This window comes from Sceloporus undulatus, chromosome 3 (assembly GCF_019175285.1).
Source record: "Sceloporus undulatus isolate JIND9_A2432 ecotype Alabama chromosome 3, SceUnd_v1.1, whole genome shotgun sequence".
Classification (NCBI taxonomy): Eukaryota; Metazoa; Chordata; class Lepidosauria; order Squamata; family Phrynosomatidae; genus Sceloporus; species Sceloporus undulatus.
This window is the reverse complement of record NC_056524.1, coordinates 25,256,383-25,277,176: the sequence shown is the minus strand read 5'-3', so window position 1 is coordinate 25,277,176 and position 20,794 is coordinate 25,256,383. Positions and strand designations below refer to the sequence as shown.

General features: G+C 40.8%; 1 protein-coding gene across 3 annotated transcripts in view; it reads left to right on the top strand.

The window, feature by feature from the left end:
* Positions 1–4,072: 4,072 nt before the first annotated feature.
* Positions 4,073–20,794, top strand: part of CWF19L2 (CWF19 like cell cycle control factor 2) — a 78,798-nt gene continuing 62,076 nt past the window's right edge. For 2 of the 3 annotated variants that reach the window (XM_042457998.1, XM_042457997.1), the window contains exons 1-4: positions 4,073–4,213; positions 15,302–15,412; positions 16,732–16,845; positions 18,646–18,759. In XM_042457998.1, the coding sequence (XP_042313932.1) occupies positions 4,130–4,213; positions 15,302–15,412; positions 16,732–16,845; positions 18,646–18,759 (423 nt within the window). In that variant the 5' untranslated portion in view covers positions 4,073–4,129. Of the gene's footprint in view, positions 4,219–15,301; positions 15,413–16,731; positions 16,846–18,645; positions 18,760–20,794 lie in introns of all 3 variants that reach the window. The other variant, XM_042457999.1, reaches the window with a different exon arrangement.

Sequence of the window (20,794 nt, the reverse complement as noted above, 5' to 3'; positions counted from 1 at the left end):
TTTTGATATGACCTGTGGGTATATTGAGGGTAAAACATAGGGGCATATAACAAAGGATCTAATGGAAAACGCAGCAACCAGTAACAAGCAATACCTTCTGAAATTCCATCATCTACACAACCATTAATGGTACAGGGGCTCTCTCCAGTTTTCATCCTGGCACCTCTTAAAAGTATCTAGCTGAAGCAACATTTTGGATTTGTAATGCTATGCGTATGAGGGCATTTGAAGAGACGACAGGTACCATAGGAAAATGTCAAGAAGGAAATCTTGCTTAAATGTTTTTGAAAGCCAGCCTTTAAGAGGATACAGAATATAAAGTACTACCTGTTCACAAAGCAAATAATCGGTACTAAATAAGAGAAGGCAAATTTCCCAAATCTCATCTTCCAGCTGGGTAAATTGAGATGCCAAGGAAGATAGATTTTATATATGCACATTCTGCAAAAGAAAATAATGAATTTGTTTTTGCATGGGCAATCGTTTAAAGATGGATTGCATAGTGGAGCAACAAAAAGAGAAAGGAAAAGCTGAATATGTCAATGCAAATGTATTTTTTTTTTTTACATAGAGAATGTTTTCACAATGTTTACTGCCACTAACCTCCCACTGTAATATTTGCTTATACTTCAGTGGGATTAATGTTCCCTTGGGTTGCCACCGAGTCAGAAACAGTGAGAATCTCAGCCTGTGTTTATGATGACAGATGGGCAGGGCAGAATGAAAATCTATTAAGGGGAAAAGCCATTCTCAGAGATGACAACCCACTGCTTCCAGAACATTCCTTTATGTGAGAGATTAGAACAAGATATCGCTTTTGGCCTCTGGAATCCAAAGGGGAACAGGAGAAAATCCATTTGTCTTCTAATATTTGTTGAAAGCAAAGAAACTCACTTGTATGAATAAAAGCATGGGGGTCATTCTGTTGCCTTTATGTTCTACTTGTGGGACTTCTGCAAAGTATTTAGTTGGTCACAATGTAAATATAATGGTCAACTAGATGTAATGAGAAAGAGAAGTACAGGCAGAAATTTAGGGGTAGCTGTGTTGGCTGTGCAGCAAAATACAAAAAAATCCACAAAAAGGGTGATACCAAAATGCACAAAATGCATCATGCAAGCTTTTGGAACTTCACTGGCTTCTTCATCAAGCAAAAGATGTTTAAGAAAGCCTACAGGAAAGAAAAGTGATGATGGTAGAGTCACAGGACTACATTTTGTATCAGATGATGTTCCTGTTTAGTCTAGTTCTTCTGGGGGGGGATACCAATACAGGCAAAGGTCACTCTCCTTCTTGGCCATGTAGGGACCAGGGACAAAGCATAATGGATGCAAAGGAGAAGGATCTGTTAGCAACAGAAAAGTAATCTCTCTTGAGATCCAGTTTCTACCTGTCAGGTGTAAAGCTAACTGAAGCTCAAGGGAAGTTACTTTTTCTTTTGCTAATGGAGCTGTATGACAACTGTGTGAAGTAGATCAGGGTTAGTTATCAATACAATATCCGCAGTGGTGGGATTGTGTGCTGCTGTGAGGCAAGAAGTATGGTGGTGACAGTAGTGTTGCTGGTAGGGACTCCCATGTCAGACAGGCTTTTGCTGAGGAGCCAGACTAAATGGGCCAAACAGTAACTGGGCAACAGAAGTAGTTATGGTGGGCAGTGGCATCACTAGGGTGTGCAGGGGTTCAGACCACACCAGGCAATACCAAGAAGAGGGGTGACACCCAGTTGGACCCTCCTTTCCATTCCTGCCTGCTCCAGGATGCCTGGTACAGAGGGAGAGGAGGGGGAGCGCTCACAGGCCATTGCAGGCTGCTCTGTTCCGGGCTTCCTATACAGGGGGAAAAGCCCAGAATGGATCAGTCTACAACTGTGTGTATTTCTTCTTCTCCACTGCCCTGGGCTTTTTCCTTGGAGAAGAAACCTGAGACGGAGCAGCTGGGAAGGGTACGCATGCACGCTTCTCCTCCTCCTCCCTCCCGGGTTTCTTCTCCAGGGAAAAAGCCTGGGATGGAGGCTAGGTTGGCCCCCTCCCTTATTATTATTATTATTACTATTCAAGTTTATTTATATAGTGCTGTAAATTTTGCACAGCGATTTACAGAATCATCAAAAGCAAGATAAAATCTGCCTACGGCGTACAATCTAAAATCACAAAGCACAAAATTTTAAAATAACCTCTTTATCCATTACAGTAGCTCTAAAACTATAAACCGTGGAAAAGCAATACTGTAGAGAGTTAATCTGAACTGTTCGAGATATCAGACTATAATCTGAAACGTTTCCATAAACAAAAATGCCTTTAATTCGGACTTAAAATTGACTAAGGAAGTAATTGTCTGCAAATGTTTGGGGAAGAGAGTCCAGGAATGAGGAGTGGCATGGGATAAAGGGTGAATCCAAGCCGGGGAAGAAGAGGAGGCCCTTGGCTGGGTCAAGTGCCCTGAGCCCCTGGAGGCTGAGCACAAATCATAGACATAATGATAAAATGAAATAAGAGCTGACAAATAAGGGGGGGGGGGGGGTTGTCAAACCTTGTAGGGCTTTGAAAGTTAGAAAGAGAAGTTTATAATGAAACCTGAAAGGAATGGGGAGCCAATGAAGAGATGTCAGCAAAGGGGTGATAGATATGGTCATGATGGTGAGCTGAAAAGATGATCCTGGCAGCATTTTGCCTCCTTGCATTTCTCCGGAAAGCAAAAACATTTTTATTTAAGCAGGCTTTTAAACATTTAACCAGAACAGGGTGGTTTTTTTTAATAATATGGGGTGTGTTTGTTTTAGTTATGTTTTTTAAAACTTTTGTATTAATTTTACACTATTTTAACTAGATTTTTAAAAATTATTTTAACATTTTTATTATGATGTGAGGCTGGGGGTATCCTTTTGCCACTGAAGGCGGGCGGTTGGGGTTACAGTGGTAGTGGCATCATATCTAACACTTGTTAGGATTACTCAGGAGGAGGCATGCTAAACCCCATTTGAATGTCTTTTGCAGTGAAACCCCTATAATGTGGCAATGCAAAATCAAAGATTCAAATCACATTTCTTTGATTTCCACAGAAATTTCCAAAATTTCTTTCTTTCAGTTAGCCTCAAAGGTGCTACAAGATCTCAGTAAGAGCTTGGGAGCCTTATTTTCCTGAACTGCGTCTCCCAGAAAACCCCATCCTAAGAAGTGGAGGAGCTGAAGAGTTGTTTTTGCCAAGTCCTGTTCCTTGAATAGGGAACTACGGCCTGTTACAGACTGCCCAAATAAAGCTGCTTCGGGTCTCTTTGGAGGTATGCTATTTAAATGATGCATGCATCCTAAGAATCCAGAAGCTGCACCAAAGCAGTGCTTAGAAATGGAGTGTGGCTTTGGCGTGACCTCCGGACTCGTAGGACCCATGCATCATTTAAATAGCATACCTCCAAAGAGACCCGAAGCAGCTTTATTTTGGCAGTCTGTAACAGGCCAATATTCAGCTTAAAGGTGCATCTACATTGTAGAAATAATGCAGTTTGATATCATTTTAAAGTCTAGAGATTTTTATTTTGGTGAGGAACCAGCCCTCTTGGCCAGAGAAGGCCAAAGACCTTGTAAAAAACTACAGATCCCAGGATTCCATAGGATGGAACCACAGCACTCAAAGTGGTATCAAACTGCGTTATTTCCACACTGTGGATGTGCCTTAGAGACAGAGACAGAGAGAGGTGTAGTGGTTTGAGTTTTGGACTATGACTCTGGAGACCATTCTGAGCTGTTGCCATGGAAACCTATTGGGTGACCTTGGGCAAGTCACACGCTCTCAGCCTCAGGGGAAGGCCGTGGCAAAAACCCCTCTGAGCAAATATTGCCAAGAAAACCCCAGGATATGGTTTTAGGGGTCCCCATGAATGTGAAACGACTTGAAGGCACACCTTCAATGAGTGCCATTAATTCTGTCTGTGTCCCAAACCACTGAAAAAACTACTAAACTGCGCATGCGCGTCGAGAGGACGCTCGGTTTTTCTGCCTCCTCCCTTCTTTTTTCCCAACGTCGCTCGGCCTCAGCTTCGCGCATGCGCGCCATCAGCCTGACGTAGCCTTCTTCCGCCTTCCGCCTCCTTTACGGCCGTAACCCAACTCTTTGTTTTGCCCTTAACAAACATGGCGTCCGGGTTTGAAAGCGAGCGGAGCTTGGCGGCGCGGAAGGAAGAGCGGCGCCGCCAGCGCGAGGCGCTGCTGGAGCAGGTGACGTCAGTGTCCTCCCTCCCTTCCTTCCTCCCTCGTAGGCCCCCCTCTGTACTCCTTGCGGGGGACCCTCTTCCTCTCAGAGGAGCTGGCCTCCATCAGAGCTGCATCCAGGCATTTTAAAATGGATGCCCTCTGTAGCAGCTGGGGAAACAGAGGGCCAGCATGGGACGCACTAAAACAAAGGAGGGTACTGTATTTGCCCATTGGGAAACCATACTTGCCCATAGGGAAGCATAGCGGGATACTGACCCATAGAGAATCATTGGGGATTATTTGCCCAGTGATTCCCTATGGGCAAGTACTCCTCAGTAATTCTCTATGGGCAAATAATCCCCTATGATTCTCTATGGGCAAGTATTCTCCAGTAATTCTCTATGGGCAAGTATGGTTTCCCAAGTGCTGTTACTTGTTTTAGTACATCCAGGCCAGGATAGTGTAGTGGTGTGAATACTGGACTATGACTCTGGAGACCAGGAGTCCAATCCCTGCTTGTCCATGGAAACCCACTCGGTGATCTTGGGCAAGTCACACTCTCTCAGCCTCAGGGGAAGAAGGCAATACCCCTTCTGAATGAATATTGTCAAGAAACCCCGTGTGATAGGCTCTTCTTAGGGTCTCCATAAGTCAGAAATGACTTGAAGGCACACAACAACAACAACAACAACAACATTCCTCAGAAGTCTGGGGAGAAATGCAGTGCTAGGAAAAGTATGGGAGAATGACTCCCTTCCAAGTGGGAGGACTTTCAGTAGCCTTTCCTAAATTGTCTGATTGTCTAATTAACAGTTTGTAGCTGCCAGGGGAGCCTTTGTGGCAGAAGAGTAGGGTATAAGTATAAATATAGATTAAAGTACAGTTCCCAGGAGTCTGTGGGATGTTGTGGGAATTAAACTGATAGTAAAACTGAATTCAGAATACATATCCGAAGGTAGCGGCGTTGGCCATGTAGCAAAGTACAATAAGATCCCAAATATACAAAACAGTGTTATCTTTATTGGGCCAACCAAAATGCACAAAATACCCCCCCCCGTATGATTTTTAATGCCTCTGCCTGATAAACAGGTCAGTGGAGCTTTGAAAGCTTGTGACATGCGTTTTGTCCATTTTGGTTGACCTAATAAAGGTTGGCACTGTTGGTTGGCACAGTTTTGTAGATTTTGGATGTCACTGAATTCAGAATGGTATTGTACCTAAACTCACTATGTTCTTACTTTTCAAAGGGTCTTAATGAGCCTGAACAGACCCTATGGACACGAAGAACACTTCACTATTCAAGTCTTGTAAACTCAGGGCTGTGGCTTCTTTGATTGAGTCAATCCACCTGTGATGCGATCTCCTCCTTTTCCTTCTGCCTTCCATTTTACCAATAATTACTATCTTTTCCAGTGAGTCATATCTTCTCATGGTATATCCAGAATATAGGCTGTGCATCAGGAGAATCAGATGTCGTATCACCCACATTTCTTTTAGGACAAGTCATAATTTCTCATGATCCTTATACTCAAAGTCTTTGCTGTAATCCAGTACTGTAGTTCTTAAACATTTTACCCTTGGGACCCCCTTTACAGCTACATGATATAGCTGTGTTTGTCTGTAGAATCAGTATGTAGAGATATCTTGTAGCACCTTTGAGACTAACTAAAGAAAAAAAAGACTAAAAATGCATTTGAGGAAGTAAGTCTACGAAAGCTAATGCTGCTAACTTCTTTCTTTAGTTAGTCTCATAGGTGCTACAAGATCTCTCTACATAATGGTTGGCTAAGATAGTGAAACCTTTGCTTTTTGATGGTTCAGTGTTCACAAACTTTTGTGTGTACAAAACATAAATGAATTTCATATTTAGACTTGGGTCTCATTTCTAAGATAACTTATTATTTATATGCAGTTATTCAAAAATAATAAAAAAAACCCAACCCCAAAAAACAAACAAACAAACAAACAAACAAAACAAAAACAAAAACAAAAAAACAAAAAAACAAAATCCAAAACACTTCTGATCTCAAGCATTTTGGGTAAGGGAGACTCAATGTAACATTTCTTTCCTGTTACCCAGAATTATATTTTTCGAAATGTGATACACTTTCTTTTACTCAGTGGGGGCAAAACCTTACCTTTGCTCAAGAAATAAATCTCACCTTTTTAAAAGAGCAGATATAAATATGCTTTTAATGAACTCTCTGGATAGCTGCTAGTGGTAATTAGTATTGCAAGCTAACTTGTGAGTTCCAGCATGGTTGATGCAAGAGAGCCGGTTCAAGTTGCGGCATGATGTCCTTGAACAAATTTCGAAGGTCCAGGGGCCTTTTATACTATCTCTAGGCCTTGGAAGGCCCTGACATCTCTCATGTTGCACCCTGAATCACAAATTCCATTCACAGAACTGCTTTTAATACGTAATTTTGTTCACTTTGGCCTGTTTTAGGCCTTAAAAAGTAATATCTAACCAGCTGTCTTCTGAGGGTATACCTTACAATTAGGGAGGGAGTATGTCTGGGAGGAAGTAAGAAAGGGCTTTGATGTCCTGCTTGCTGTCCATGGGCCACACTTCCCCACCTTTGATGAAGGGAAATTAAACACTAGGCTACCATGGCTTGGGCGTAAGTTAGAACTATAGAATTGGAAGAAACCACAAGGGCTATCCAGTCCAACCCCCTGCCATTCAGGAACACACAATCAAAGCAGACAGATGGCTATCCAGCCTCTGTCTGAAAACCTCCAAAGAGAGAGACATCACCACACTCCAAGGGAATGTGTTCCACTGTTGAACAGCTCTTACTGTCAGGAAGTTCCTTCTAATGTTGAGGTGGAATCTCTTTTGCTGAATCCATTGTTCCGTGTCCTACTCTCTGGAGCAGCAGAAAATAAGCTTGCTCCATCTTCAATATGACACCCTTTCAAATACTTAAACAGGGCTATCATATCACCTCTTAATTTTCTCTTCTCCAGGCTAAACATCCCCAGCTCTCTGTGGCCTGTTATAGACGGGCTCTTGAGGCGCCCCCATCATGTGCTAGGGGTTGGCTGGGGACCTAGCGTCCACACCGGCCTCACCCCTAGCACGTGACGGGGACGTAATAATGGCGGCGCCCTATACACACAGGTGCCACCATTATTATGTGTCAGACGCATAGCGTCCGTACATCGCGCGGCGCTTATGATGTTGCGAGTGCACCATTGGCGCCTCGCTGCATCATAACCGCGTCGCGGGAAGAATCGCCACTTTGGGGCTTCTTTTTTGCTCCGTGCGGGAGCCGTGTGGTTTGGCTGCTACGGCTCCCTTGCGGAGCAACCAGCAGCGCCGGCAGACCGCCGCTTTTAGGCGGTCTGTAACGCACCTAAGTTACTCATAGGGCATGGTTTCCAAACCCTGCACCATTTTGGTGGCCCTCCTCTGGACATGCTCCAGCTTCTCAACATCCTTTTTGAATTGTGGTGCCCAGAACTGGACACACTATTCCAGGTGAGGCCTGAGCAAAGCAGAATAGAGTGGTACTATTACTTCCCTTGATCTATATATACTTGTATTGATGCAGCCTAGAATCATGTTGGCTTTTTTAGATGCCGCATCACACTGTTGACTCACATTCAACTTGTGGTCTATGAGGACTTCTAGATCCCTTTCACATGTAGTTTTGTCAAGCCAGGTGTCCCCTATCCTGTATCTGTGCATATCATTTTTTCTGCCTAAGTGCAGTACCTTACAATTCTTCCTGTTAAAATTCATTTTGTTAGTTTTGGCCCAGCTTTCTAATCTATTCAGGTCATTTGAAATTTTGATCCTCTCCTCTAAGGTATTAGCAACTCCTCCTAATTCGGTGTCATCTGCAGATTTAATAAGCATGCTCTCTATTCTTTCATCCAAGTCACTGATAAAGATTTTAAATAGCACTGGGCCCAGGACAGAACCCTGTGGGACCCCACTGGTCACTTCTCCCCAGGATGAAGAGGAGCCATTGCTTGCTGAGCATCCTTTGTGTTTGGCTGGTCAACCAATTACAAATCCACCTAACAGTTGAATTGTGTAGCCCACATTTTACAAGCTTGTTTGCGAGAATATCATGGGGAACCCTGTCTAGGGCCTTACTGAAATCAAGATATGCTATATGTACAGCATTCCCTTCATCTACCAAGCTGGTAATTTTATTTAAAAAAGAGAGAGAGATCAGATTAGTCGGACATGACTTGTTTCTCAAAAACCCATATTGACTTTTTGTTATTGCATGCCTTTCTAAGTGTTCACAGACTTTATGTTTAATGATACTCTAGAATCTTTCCTGATATTGATGTCAGACTAATTGGACAATAATTGTCAGGATCTTCTTGTCTCCCTTTTTGAAGGTAGGGACAACGTTTGTTCTCCTCCAGTCTGCTGGGGCCTCTCCAGGAGTTCTCAAAAGATTATTGTCAGTGACTCTGTGATTAGTTCTGCCAGTTCTTTTAATACCCTTGGATGTAGTTCATGTGGTCCTGAAGACTTAAATTCTTTTAGATTAATCATGTATTCCTGTACTATCTCTTTATTTATTCTGTGCTGCATTTTCCCTATTGTGTCCAGTGCTCCATTTCCTTCAGGTTGAGCACCTCTTTCCTTTTGGGAGAAGACTGTAGCAAAGGTGTTGAGAAGTTCTGTCTTTGTCCCCTGCTATACTACATGTCTACAGAATCATGCTGTAAAATTTCTTGGCTTTGTTAATATGAAGGAAGTATATAAAACCAGAGTTGGATAGATTTTTTAAAGGATGCAGTTTGTATTTGACAAATGCTATGAGGTCAACAGAGTGCCAGCATGGTGTAGTGGTTTGACCAGGGTGGAAATCCTCACTTGTCCATGCAAACCGAATAGTTGATCTTGGGTAAGTCACACTCTCTCAGCCTTAGAGGAGAGCAAAGGCAAACCCCCTCTGAACATATCTTGCAAAGAAAACTCTGTGATAAGTTCGCCATAAGTTAGAAGTGACCTGAAGGCACACAGTATCATCAACAAATTGGGTCAAACATTGAGAGAGACCGCTAAACACAGTAGCTATACTGGTGAAACTGTTCCCATTAATAGAAGTGGAAAGAGGTGATTCCTCTCTCATTTTAGCCTCCCATGTGTCCCAAGATGTGTTGCAGAGGGCTGAGCATTTCTCTACAGCTGGTTATTGAGCATCTTGAGAGTGGCAGGGTGAGGGAAAGGAGAAAGTTCTCTTGTGGGGTTTTTTTTTTTTTGGGTATATTTGCAATACTGGAATTAGACCATTGCAAAACGTTTGGTGTATGAATTTTTGCAGTGCTAATTGCCTTAGGGAAAGGCTATTTAGATAGAATCACTAACCCTAGATGGATAGCATTCAGTGTGTAAAAAGGAGTGTGACAAGACTTGGTTGTGTTTTGCTCACAGGTTTTTGACAGGTCATCAAGATGCTGACTAGTTTAGTAGAATTGCAAATTACACAATATTTTTTGAGAACAGTTGTGGTGCCTGAGGGGATGTCAGGGGTGCAACTGTTGGAGCTGTCAGCCTCTTTCAATGGCAGTACTAGCATTTCATTTTCATTTTTTTAAGGAAGTTGAGTTGAGCAAATCCTTGTTCTGTCAGATTTTGATCACTTTGACAAGAGACATTAAAACCACGTTTTCAGTCTGAACTGACATTTCATGAAAAAATAGCTCCGAAAGTCCTGCTTTAGCCTATAAAGTAGAAAAGCACAAAAATAATTTGTTTTATCTTATGTCTGTTTACTTATAGTAATCTTCATGGTGCTCAGTCAGACTTAATTCTAAAATAATGAGCATAGGATTGCAGTCTTAAAGCATTAACAAATTATTAACATTAAGGATACAAGCAGTAAAATAATTTTAATACATCAGGGTTGCATTTTTAACTACATTTCTGTCAACTAATAATTAAAAAGGGGTTTCTATTTGAAAGCCTCAAGCATCGTATTTTTCTTTCCCATCCTTTGTAAGTTGCCTAGTCTTTCAGTTTGTGAATTATGCTGGCATTCAATTTTTCCAGATAATGTTAATTTAAAAAGGCAAAATAAACACTAAACTTGGAAGATATGAGTAAAAAATTGGTTGTATCCAAAGAAGTGCTCAGTTTATTGTGTTTGCCTAAGAAGGCTTTTGTTGCTTTAACAGCAGCCTCCATTCCCATATGATGAGCCATTTTTGAAGGTGAGATGATTTTGAGAAGCTGCTTGTGATGTGGTTTGGTGGAACAATATGTTTTTCAAGTATGGGGGGAACCAATACCTGCTGGGGTTTGGTTCCAAGATACGCCCCCCCCCCATGGATACCAAAATCTGGGGATGTTCATGTTCCATTATATATAATGGCATAGCAAAATAGTATCCCTTATATATAAAATAATGAAAAGCAAGGTTTGCTTTTTGGAATTCCCTCCTGAATATTTTCAAGCCATGGTTGGTTGTATCCGTGGATGTAGAATCCATGGATACAGAGGGCCAACTGTATATATCAGTCCTACCAGTCATATTGAACACTGTTGCATCTTTCATGTACAGACAGAAATGGAAGGAGGATTTATTGTTTTTTCAGATGCATTTAAAACCCAGTCTGCTTGCTGGTGAAAAATGTGCATTTTTATAGTGAACACAGAAGGGGAACCCATGGAAATCAATCCAAGTCTCTCTAATGCAAAGGTGTACTTTTTTGAAAAATTATTCTCTCCTCATAGAGATGTTGGGGACATTGTGCAGAATTTGGTATAATATATTATTTCTCTTCTGAAGCATGGGAAAATTGTGATTATCTCTGAAATTTCATATAGACTTGGGAAGGAGTTCTGTTTTTGACTTTTTTACACTTCCTATAGCCATGTAAGAACTTGATAAAGTGGGTTCTGTACATATTTCCAAAGATAGATATGCTTGAATTGTTAGAACTTTGCAGCTCAAACAAGGGAATGTAATAATAATAATAATAATAATAATAATAATAAAAAATTTTATTTGTATTTTCCGCCTCTCCCTGCAGATCGAGGCGGGATAATAACAAAAATCAATAGTGCAAATACAAAATAGAAAAAAACAATATTATCTAAAATACATCAATAACAGTCTGCAGTATTACTACCAGTGAGTTAAAATATCCAAGTTGTCGTCGTGTAAAGTAATTCAGACTCTTTTTTTAAAAAAATGCTGTACTAGCAAGTTTCCATTGAATTTAATATGGATTATTTCTTACAATGAAGTTTAAATTCTAAATTGAGAGGGGGGATATTTGATTGTATAAAAAGCCTAAAGTGTTTCTGTCATTTCTGTATATTTTCACAAAGCACTTAGAACATAGCTGCCTTGAGAATCAGGGGCTAGTTTAGCTATAAAGTAGGACCTTGGTATCCCTGGACTTGCCATCCGCGGATTTCAGCATCTGCAGATGGCAAGCCCCCGTTGTCCCCAATGGCGGAACATGCATGTGGCCGCGCTGCCATTAGGAACAATGGGACTTCACCTCAAGTCCTGTTGTCCCTAATGGCAGTGCGGTCACAGGCATGCGCCACCATTGGGGACAACAGGATTTGAACATCCGTGTATTTTGGTATCCGCTAGAGGATAGATTTGAAAGATGTTTTTTTTTTATTGTGCTGGTTTGCCATTGCAGAGTGAGTTCAGGCAATTTTAAGGGCCATTCCACACACATAGCTGCAAGCATGAGGCCTACAAGTTCCTGCTGTTGATGGCTGGTGTGTTTGTGCGTTTGTGAGAGAGGGGGACCATTTGTCAGGTGCTTTAAAGCATTAGACTTCCTAATGTGCCTGGAACAATAGAAGTTAAATGCAGCCTCTGCTCACGACATGAGGTGAAATTGCTGGAGGGGAGAAATTAATCTGTAAGGGCAAAAGGAAAATTGGTGGGTATTTCTGTGGTATTGGACAGCGCTAATGAGCTCTGGCTCAGAATAAAATGCTTGCGCTGGGTGAGAGTTGAGAAATGTGAAACAATTAAGGTCCGTTTTTATGGTAGGGGAAAGAACCCTGCAACTAGCTGGGGATTTAATTATAAAAATACAGAAAGGGAGAAAAAGATTGGTGTCAGTGAGCTATGTGAGATTGCATTAGGCAAATGGAACAAGAGGTTACTGCAGCGTGACTTTGAGTGACAACAAAATAATCAGTGGGGTGGTTGAACTGAGAGAGACCTAAATTTGGGACTAATGGAATGTTTAGGGAGGAAGGAATTGTAGCGTATTTATATGCCTTTGTGAAGATAGTAATATTGCAGAAATACAGTTGGGGAACTGCGATTATTTATGGGTAAATGCCATTGAAGATAAAGGAGAGAAGTGTTGCAGCTTAATTAAGGAGGAGAAGTCTAACGGTTTGTTTTGCCCATTCTTTATTTAGAAGCTTTTGGTGCAGGATACACTTTCTTCTTCTCCCCATTTAACACTTTAATATACTGCTTGTAGTTTCTGGTGTATTGGTCTCAAAAGATGGCTGTTTGTTTCAGGAAATCCGGATTCAGATACAGTATTACATTTAACTGTTTCTGTTTTATTTACATTGGAAGATACTGGTATGATTATGTGATTAATAACCTGAGCTACCTTTTGGCTAGATATCTATCATTATGATAAAAAAAAGGACTTAGTTTTATCTTGAGTGACAAAAGGTGAACTAACTAGATATCATAGAGAATGCTTGTCTGCCTTTGAAAGTAACTTCCCTTTAGTTATTTTTAGTAACGAAAAAGCATATTGATGCCATTGTTTTCCAATCAATGGCAAGCCGTCTTGAGTCCCTGTACCAGGAGGAAGGCAGGATAATAATAATAATAATAAATAAGTGTAGTGAGATGATGAAACTGATGTCACACCAACCATTCTGTAATGCTGAATTATTTTTCAAGTGGGAGAAAGAAACAATGACACGAGAGTGTCTGTTTGAGCAGTAGGAATATCTATATGTCAACAGTAACATCTGGTCTTACCTGAAATTCGTAAGAGGTGGGTTACCCAAATTGTACTGTTTCAACCCTTAGACTGAAGGATGTGTTTAGATTACAGTTTGAGGAGGAAGACTGGTGGCTTAAAAAGGATGGCATGTATGTTGCCTGTTTTTCTTTCTGATTCAGCCCTACTGCCTGTCGTTCCAGCTTGTATCTATGTCTTGTGTCATGGAGGTATGAATGGCCATTGCTATACACTGAGAAGAATACTTGCTGTTTTGACATTGGTGTTTTTATGCTGCTGTGATAAATGGAAAGACCTGGATCTGTTCACAGTGCTAGTGAAAAGCTGAAGGTTTTAGGTCCAAAACACCTGGTAGAAATAATCCAGTTTGAGACTCCTCTAACTGCCCTGGTCCAGTTGTAGGGAATCTTGGGAATTGTAGTTTATTGTGGCACCAGAGCTTTCTGATGGAGATAGCTAAATGTCTCACAAATCTGCAGTTCTCAGAACTCCATAGCATTGAGCCAGGGCATTTTAAGTGGTCTCAAACTGGATTATTTCTGCAATGTGTTTTGGACCTTAGTCTTAATAGTCCATGTACTTGAATCTTGTCATTGAAGGTGAGGGTTATTTTTGCTTTCATTAATAGAAGCAGAATTTCCAAGTTGAGGAAAGTAATAATTCTATTACATTCTGTGCTGCTCAGGCCTCATCTGAAGTACAGTACTGTGTTCCATTTTGGGCACCTCATTTTTTAAAAAAGATACAGACAAATTGGATCAGGTACAGAGAAGGGCATCAAGGAGGTTAAGAGATATAGAGAACAAAAGATATGAGGAAAGGTTGAATGAGCTGGATATGATGAGAAGAAGACAGAAGGGTGATGTGATGGCACTCCTTAAATAACACGCTGGCTCTCTGTAACAGAGAGGAGGGGGCAGGCCTGTTCTCTGCTGCCCTAGAGGGTAGGGCCAAGTTGTATGTTACATCATAATAGATTTTGATTGAACAGCAGAAGGAACTTCTCAACAGTAAGAGCAGTTTGGCAGTGGAACCATTTACCTAGATCACTGGTGTGGTCTCCTTCTCTGGACATCTTCACAAAGAGGCTGGACAGCTACCTGCTGGTGATGCTTTTGTTGGAGATCCTGCACTAAGCAGGGAGTTGGACTTGATGCCCCATGAGTCCCCTTCCAACTCTATGATTCTATGATTTCCTAGTGCAGAAGTTTATGAGAGTGGGCAACTACATTTGTGAAAGAAAGGAGATTACTGCACACTATTTCTGTGCAGGGAAGGATGTGGGATCTAAAACTCAAAAATGGATCCTATCGCAATGCTCTATCACCAGGCAGTAGGCAGCCCATAGGCAACCGATATGCAATCCGGGCTTTTCCTGCAGCTTTTCATACACAGGATTTTCCCATCTGAAAAGCTGTGTGAGAAGCCCTGAGAAGCCTTGGTTGCATACAGGTTGCCTACTACCCGGTGACAGGGTAGTGTCATAGGACCAATTTTTGAGTTTCAGATCCCACATCCATCCCACCGCAGAAATGGCGTGTGATAATCTCCTTAGTAAAATGAATAAGGACCATGGGTAAATTAAAAGATCTTGTAGCACCTTTGAGACTAACTGAAAGAAAGAAGCTGGCAGCATGATCTTTCGTAGACTTGAACCTACTTCCTCAGATACATATTTACATGCATCTGAGAAAGAAGACTCAAGTCTGCGAAAGCTCATGCTACCAACATCTTTCTTTCAGTTAGTCTCAAAGGTGCTACAAGATCCCTTCACATGGATAAATTAGTACATGTTACATACACTGTCAGCTTTGGTTCTTCACATGTTGGATGAACATATGGCCTGTGAAAGTGCAGACTACAAGGTATATTTTACCGAATGACACTATAAAAATACAATATGGTGACAATTTGATTTTTTTTTCACTTGACTGGTCAAATATGTTTTTGTTTTCAGATCTTAATTATAAATGTTGAGAAAGAAATAAAGCTGATTATAATGTTCTCTCTTTTTTTTTAAATCTGTTCCAAAAGTAAATTAAGTTTTATTTAACACAGCTGCAATAGCTGCTTTAGATAAGTAATTATTTCATGCATGTGTATTAACCAATATTTATTTAAATATTCAATCATTTCTTATCCTCCTTGCTTTTTTCATTTTAGGCAAAAGCTGATTATGAAAAAAAAGAGAGAACAAAAGAGCTAAAGCGTCTCCGAGGGGAAGATACGTGGATGCTTTCTGATGTGAATGATCGTTTAGAAGAATTGAAAAAGGTAATATTTGTAGCTCTAATGAATAAAAACTTATAGAATCATAGAATCATAGAGTTGGAAGAGACCACTAGGGCCATCCAGTCCAACCCCCTGCCATGCAGGAAATCCAAATCAAAGCATCCCTGACAGATGGCCATCCAGCCTCTGTTTAAAGACCTCCAAGGAAGGAGACTCTTATCACCCTCCGAGGGAGTGCATTCCATTGTCGAACAGCCCTAACTGTCAGGAAGTTCCTCCTAATGTTCAGGTGGAATCTCTTTTCCTGCAGCTTGCATCCATTGTTCCGGGTCCTGTTCTCTGGAGCAGCAGAAAACAAGCTTGCTCCCTCTTCAATATGACATCCCTTCAAATATTTAAATAGGGCGATCATATTACCTCTTAACCTTCTTTTCTCCAGGCTAAACATCCCCAGGTCCCTAAGTCGTTCCTCATAGGGCATGGTTTCCAGACCTTTCACCATTTTTGTCGCCCTCCTTTGGACACGCTCCAGTTTCTCAATGTCCTTTCTGAATTGTGGCGCCCAGAACTGGACACAATATTCTAGGTGGGGCCTGACCAGAGCAGAATACAGTGGCACTATTACTTCTATTAATGCACCACTTTTGTTGTTGTGTGCCTTCAAGTTGTTTCTGATTTATGACAAGCCTAAGGCAAACCTGTCATGGGGTTTTCTTGGCAAGATTCCTTTGTGGGCGTTTGCTGTTGCCTTCTTCTGAGGCTGAGAGAGTGTGACTTGCCCAATGTCACGCAATGGATTTCCATGGCCAAGAGGGGATTCAAACCCTGGTCTCCAGAGTCATAGTCCAACACTAAAACCAGTACACTATGCTGGCTCTTTGTTTGACCCAATACTGTTTTGCATTTATCATATACAAAGGGCATCCATTTAATAAATCTCACCAACTGTGATTTTTCATAACTCCATCATAGTAACAAAACCAAGCAATATTAGAGCATGATTTTCATTTTTGCCTATCTGGTGATATTGATGATTATAATGACCATAAACTTTATTTATATCTTGCGCCCCCCCCCCCCAGGTAAAACAACAGGAGAGGATGATGTCACATTAATTGAGCAAAATCTTTAAATTATGACAGAATAATGCTTTTACTTTTTTAAAAAAGTCAGCTGTTGTTATTGTGCTGTGTAAATACTAATCTAAACTAGAGAGCTAGAATCAATGGGGAGAGAAAGTGGCTTGTTTTATTTGGTATTAAAGATGCCTTTCAGTTTAAAAATGACAAAATAAGCCATACCTTACTGCCTCTAGCCTTGTGGCCTGACACTTCGATACAAATGATTTTTTTTAAATGTAGGAACACTCTACTACAAAAAAGAAGAAAAAGGAGAAGCATTCAAAAAACCATAAAAAAGAAAAGAGGAAGAAGTATAAAGTAGAAAAAACCAATGACTCATCTGATAGCTCTTCTGTAAGTATATTGTCTGAGTCATCCAATAGTAGTTATTATAACAAATCCTGTATTGCAAATGTATTTGAGATTATAATTAGGTTTTTTAAACGGGTTATATATTTGAGGTACGATTACTGGTGTGGCATACACAAATGATGTACAGACAGACAGTTGATTTCTTATGTACAAAAGTGACTTGTAGAATAAGAATGTAGTAGTCTTGTAAGATCAAGTCAAAGGCCTATGTAACCCAACGTACTGTTAGCACAGTGGCCAATTAGTTCCTATAGTAAGCCCACCAGCAGGACATGACCAAGATGGACCCTCCCTCCATTTTGTCTTCCTCAGCAACTGATATACAGTGGGCCCTTGGTATCCACTGGGATTTGGGTCCAGGATCCCCTGTGGAAACCAAAATCTGTGGATTTTAGATAAAATGGTGTAGTAAAATGGTGCCCCTTATATAAAATTGAATGTATATATTTTAAAAATATTTTCAAGCTGTGGATGGTTGAATTTGTGGAGAGGGAATCCGTGGATGCAGAGGGATGATTATACAGACTGTGAACCTGGAAGTTTTGCCTGTGAACCAGGAAGTTGATAAGCCACCCGGTCAAGTAGCTGTGACCAATGCTCCATGAATTCATTCAGTCCTCTTTTAAAGTCCTAACTGCGTCTTCTACTGTAACTCTGTACTGTGTGTAACAGTCCTTTGATCTGTTCTGAATGTTCAGAGTTTCAGTGGATCACCAAAATTTTAGTGCCGTGTGTGTGTGTGTGTGTTTGTATGTATGCGTGTGTGTCTGTGTGTGAGAGAGAGAGAGAGAGAGAGGGAGGAAAGATCTTGCTACTTTTTCTCCAGTCAGGACATAAATTTATATATCTATATCACCTTTTTTTCTAACACGTCTTCCAGTTTAACATTGCCTATTTTTCTATTTTTGGGAGGGGGCTGTTGTTGTGACCAAAACCATACACAGTATTCCGATATGGTTATACCATGAATTTTTATAAGTGCAGTATGATGTTGATAGTTAGATTTTTCAGTTCTCTTTCTAACAGTACCAGACATGGAATTCACCTTTTTATAACTATTGCATACTCGGTCAATATTTTTATCAAACTATCTACGGTATGAACCCCAAGATTAGTTTCTTATTCAGTCACTGCCAGCTCAGATCCATCATGTAAAGCTGGGATTTCCCCCTCAAACATGGATAATTTTACATTTAGATTCATTTGCCATTTTATTTCTCTTTCAGTCAGTTTGGACAGATCCTTTTGGAGAACTCTACAATCATTTTTTATTCTCATTGACTTAAATAATTTGGTGTCACCAGCAAACATGATCATCTCAGTTATTAACGCATACCTCTATGTCAGTGGTTCTCAACCTTCCTAAGCCGTGACTTTTTACTAAAGTTCCTCATGTTGTGGTGACCCCCAACCATAAAATTATTTTCATTGCTACATGCAAATATGTGTTTTCTGATGGTCTTAGGTGACCCCTGTGATAGGGTCGTTCGACTCCCAAAGGGGAATATGCCTGATTCATATTTTAATCTGGCTGACTATAAATACTTGTAAAGAGCTTCAAATCCTAATATTTTCCCCTGAAATTTCTAATGTGTCCCCTTAATGCTTTACGCTTACCTTTCCTGGTTGATAAAAGCAGCCTCTGACAGTTTCTCATTATTTTGTTTTCATGGATAAAGGAGATAAGGTATTTTTAAAATGACATTTCAATGGTCAGGTAGACTTTAAAAGCCTTTCCAGTAATCTAAGACCAATTTTATGATTTGATATTCCTGTACTTAGGAATCTTCGGAGGAGTGGGTAGAGGCTACCAGTACAGGGCCTTCCAATACAGAAAAGGCTTGGAAAGTAAAGAAGGAACAACCAGACACTGCAGAAAGTCCTGTGACAGTTCAGGTAAGCACCTGGAATCAAAGAGCAGGAAGGAGAGCTGAAAAATAATTCTAGTCTATCTCAGGTGAGATAGGAAATCTATTATCTGCAATTAACTATTCAAAAGTGTACTTTTTTCTGGATCAATGTAACACTTAGGGTCAAACTAAGCACAATGTGGAGCATTTGTGATGTTACTTTGGTTAAAAGCAGCTTCAATGAAGGGAGTAATTTTGGATTAAGAAAAGAGGGTTTAACTGTCTCCCCTCATGCTATTTATTTTTAAATTTTCCACACAGAAGCTGCTATTAGCTTGGCAGGTAGGGGAAAAAACTGATATCCATATTGTGCTATTTTCTAATTTGTGATTAAAAACAGGCTAGGAAGCTTGGGGAATTTAAATAATCATGGGATAATAGGATTATAGCCCCCTTCCTCTCAGACTATTCAGTCATGAAAGTCTTAGAAAACACATAGTTTGTGCTTTATTTTAGACTGGACACTTTATATTGAGGTTTATGATTTTCAAGATGCTTTACTCAAAATTCTTCCAGTCCTATATAGTAATTCAGTAAATGTTGAGTCTCCCTTATTCTGAATTCTGAATTGCGAAATATTCTAAAAATCAGAACTTTTTTCATGGGTGGCTGAGAGTGACATCTTTGCTTTCTGATGGTTCTGTGTGTACAGACGTTATTTCATGTACAAAATTATTGAATATGTTGCAAATATAGGTATTCCTGTATTCAGATTCCAAAATAAAATCTGAAATTTCTGATCCCAAACATTTCGCATAAGGCGTATTCAACCTGTTGAATGTAGGTGACTGAGGCTTTGATATAGTGACTAAGGGGCTAGGCAGACGGGGGGGAGGGAGAGGAAGACAGAGGCTGCCCCTTTATCCCCTGCATCGTTGCCGTGGCGACCGCACATCGCTGCAACAATGTGCTCAGAAAAAGGAGCTGCAAAACATGGCTTCTTTTTCTGCCACTGCCAAGGTACCGTTACTGCCTTGGAGCAGTGCGGTGATGTCTGTTGTGCACCCTGGAGTGGTGCGCCCTGTTTGGATGCAGTGCACAACACACGTCATCAGTGAGTGCGTCGCCTGAAGGTGCGTGCATCAAAATGGTGCTGGGAGAGCACAGTAGGGCCTGGGAGTGTGGGGACACTCCGCTCTCCCAAGCCCTTAAATCGGCCTTTTTGCCCGTCTGTATTGGGTCTAACTTAAGTCCCTTACTGAGTCTGAAGTGATGGTAAGATTTCACCCAGGATTTTCCTGGTTTGCAGCTCATACTTTATATTGTAGTCCTGAATATATCTGTTCAGAGGAAATCTCTTTAAAGAAAGTATTGCAAGTTATTGCACTACGTTAGTTTTTATTGTGTTTTACAAACAAACCATCCTCAGTATGTTACTTGGAAACTGTAAATTATATCATATGTAAGTCTGAAATTTCCTTAGCTGAATAATTTCCTGAATGCACAACTTACTCCATATTATATTTTAGACAGTTTTTCCAGCGTATAAGACAACTGGGCATATAAGACGACCCCCAACTTTTCCAGTTAAAATATAGAGTTTGGGATATACTCACCGTATAAGACTACCCCTTTTCCAACGCACACCAAATAAAAATTTTAAAAACATAAGATCTGATTTCAATATGGTAATTTTAATTTAAATTCTTATGACATGCAGGTACTTAGCAGGAAAACTTGTTGTATACAAAGCCTGCTTGGATTGGTCAGCTCTCCCTGTCTGCCCAGCCCTCCCTGTCTCCAAGACTATCAGAGCAGTAGTGCAAACACAGCTCTTTTTTCCATACCCTGGGTGTCCCGGATGCCTGCAGCTTGCTCCGCCCTTCACTTACACCTTCCCCGTGAGGCGCCCCCTCACCTCGTCATTGGGACCGCGTTAAGTCATTTCTTTCCACGAATCCTAGTGAGTGGATTTTCTTCTACCGTACTTGTATAACGCCGCCCTTGCTGCTTTCATACAGTTGCCGCATGCGGTGGGATGCAACGGCAGCCGTTTTTTAACTCCCTCCACCATATGCAGC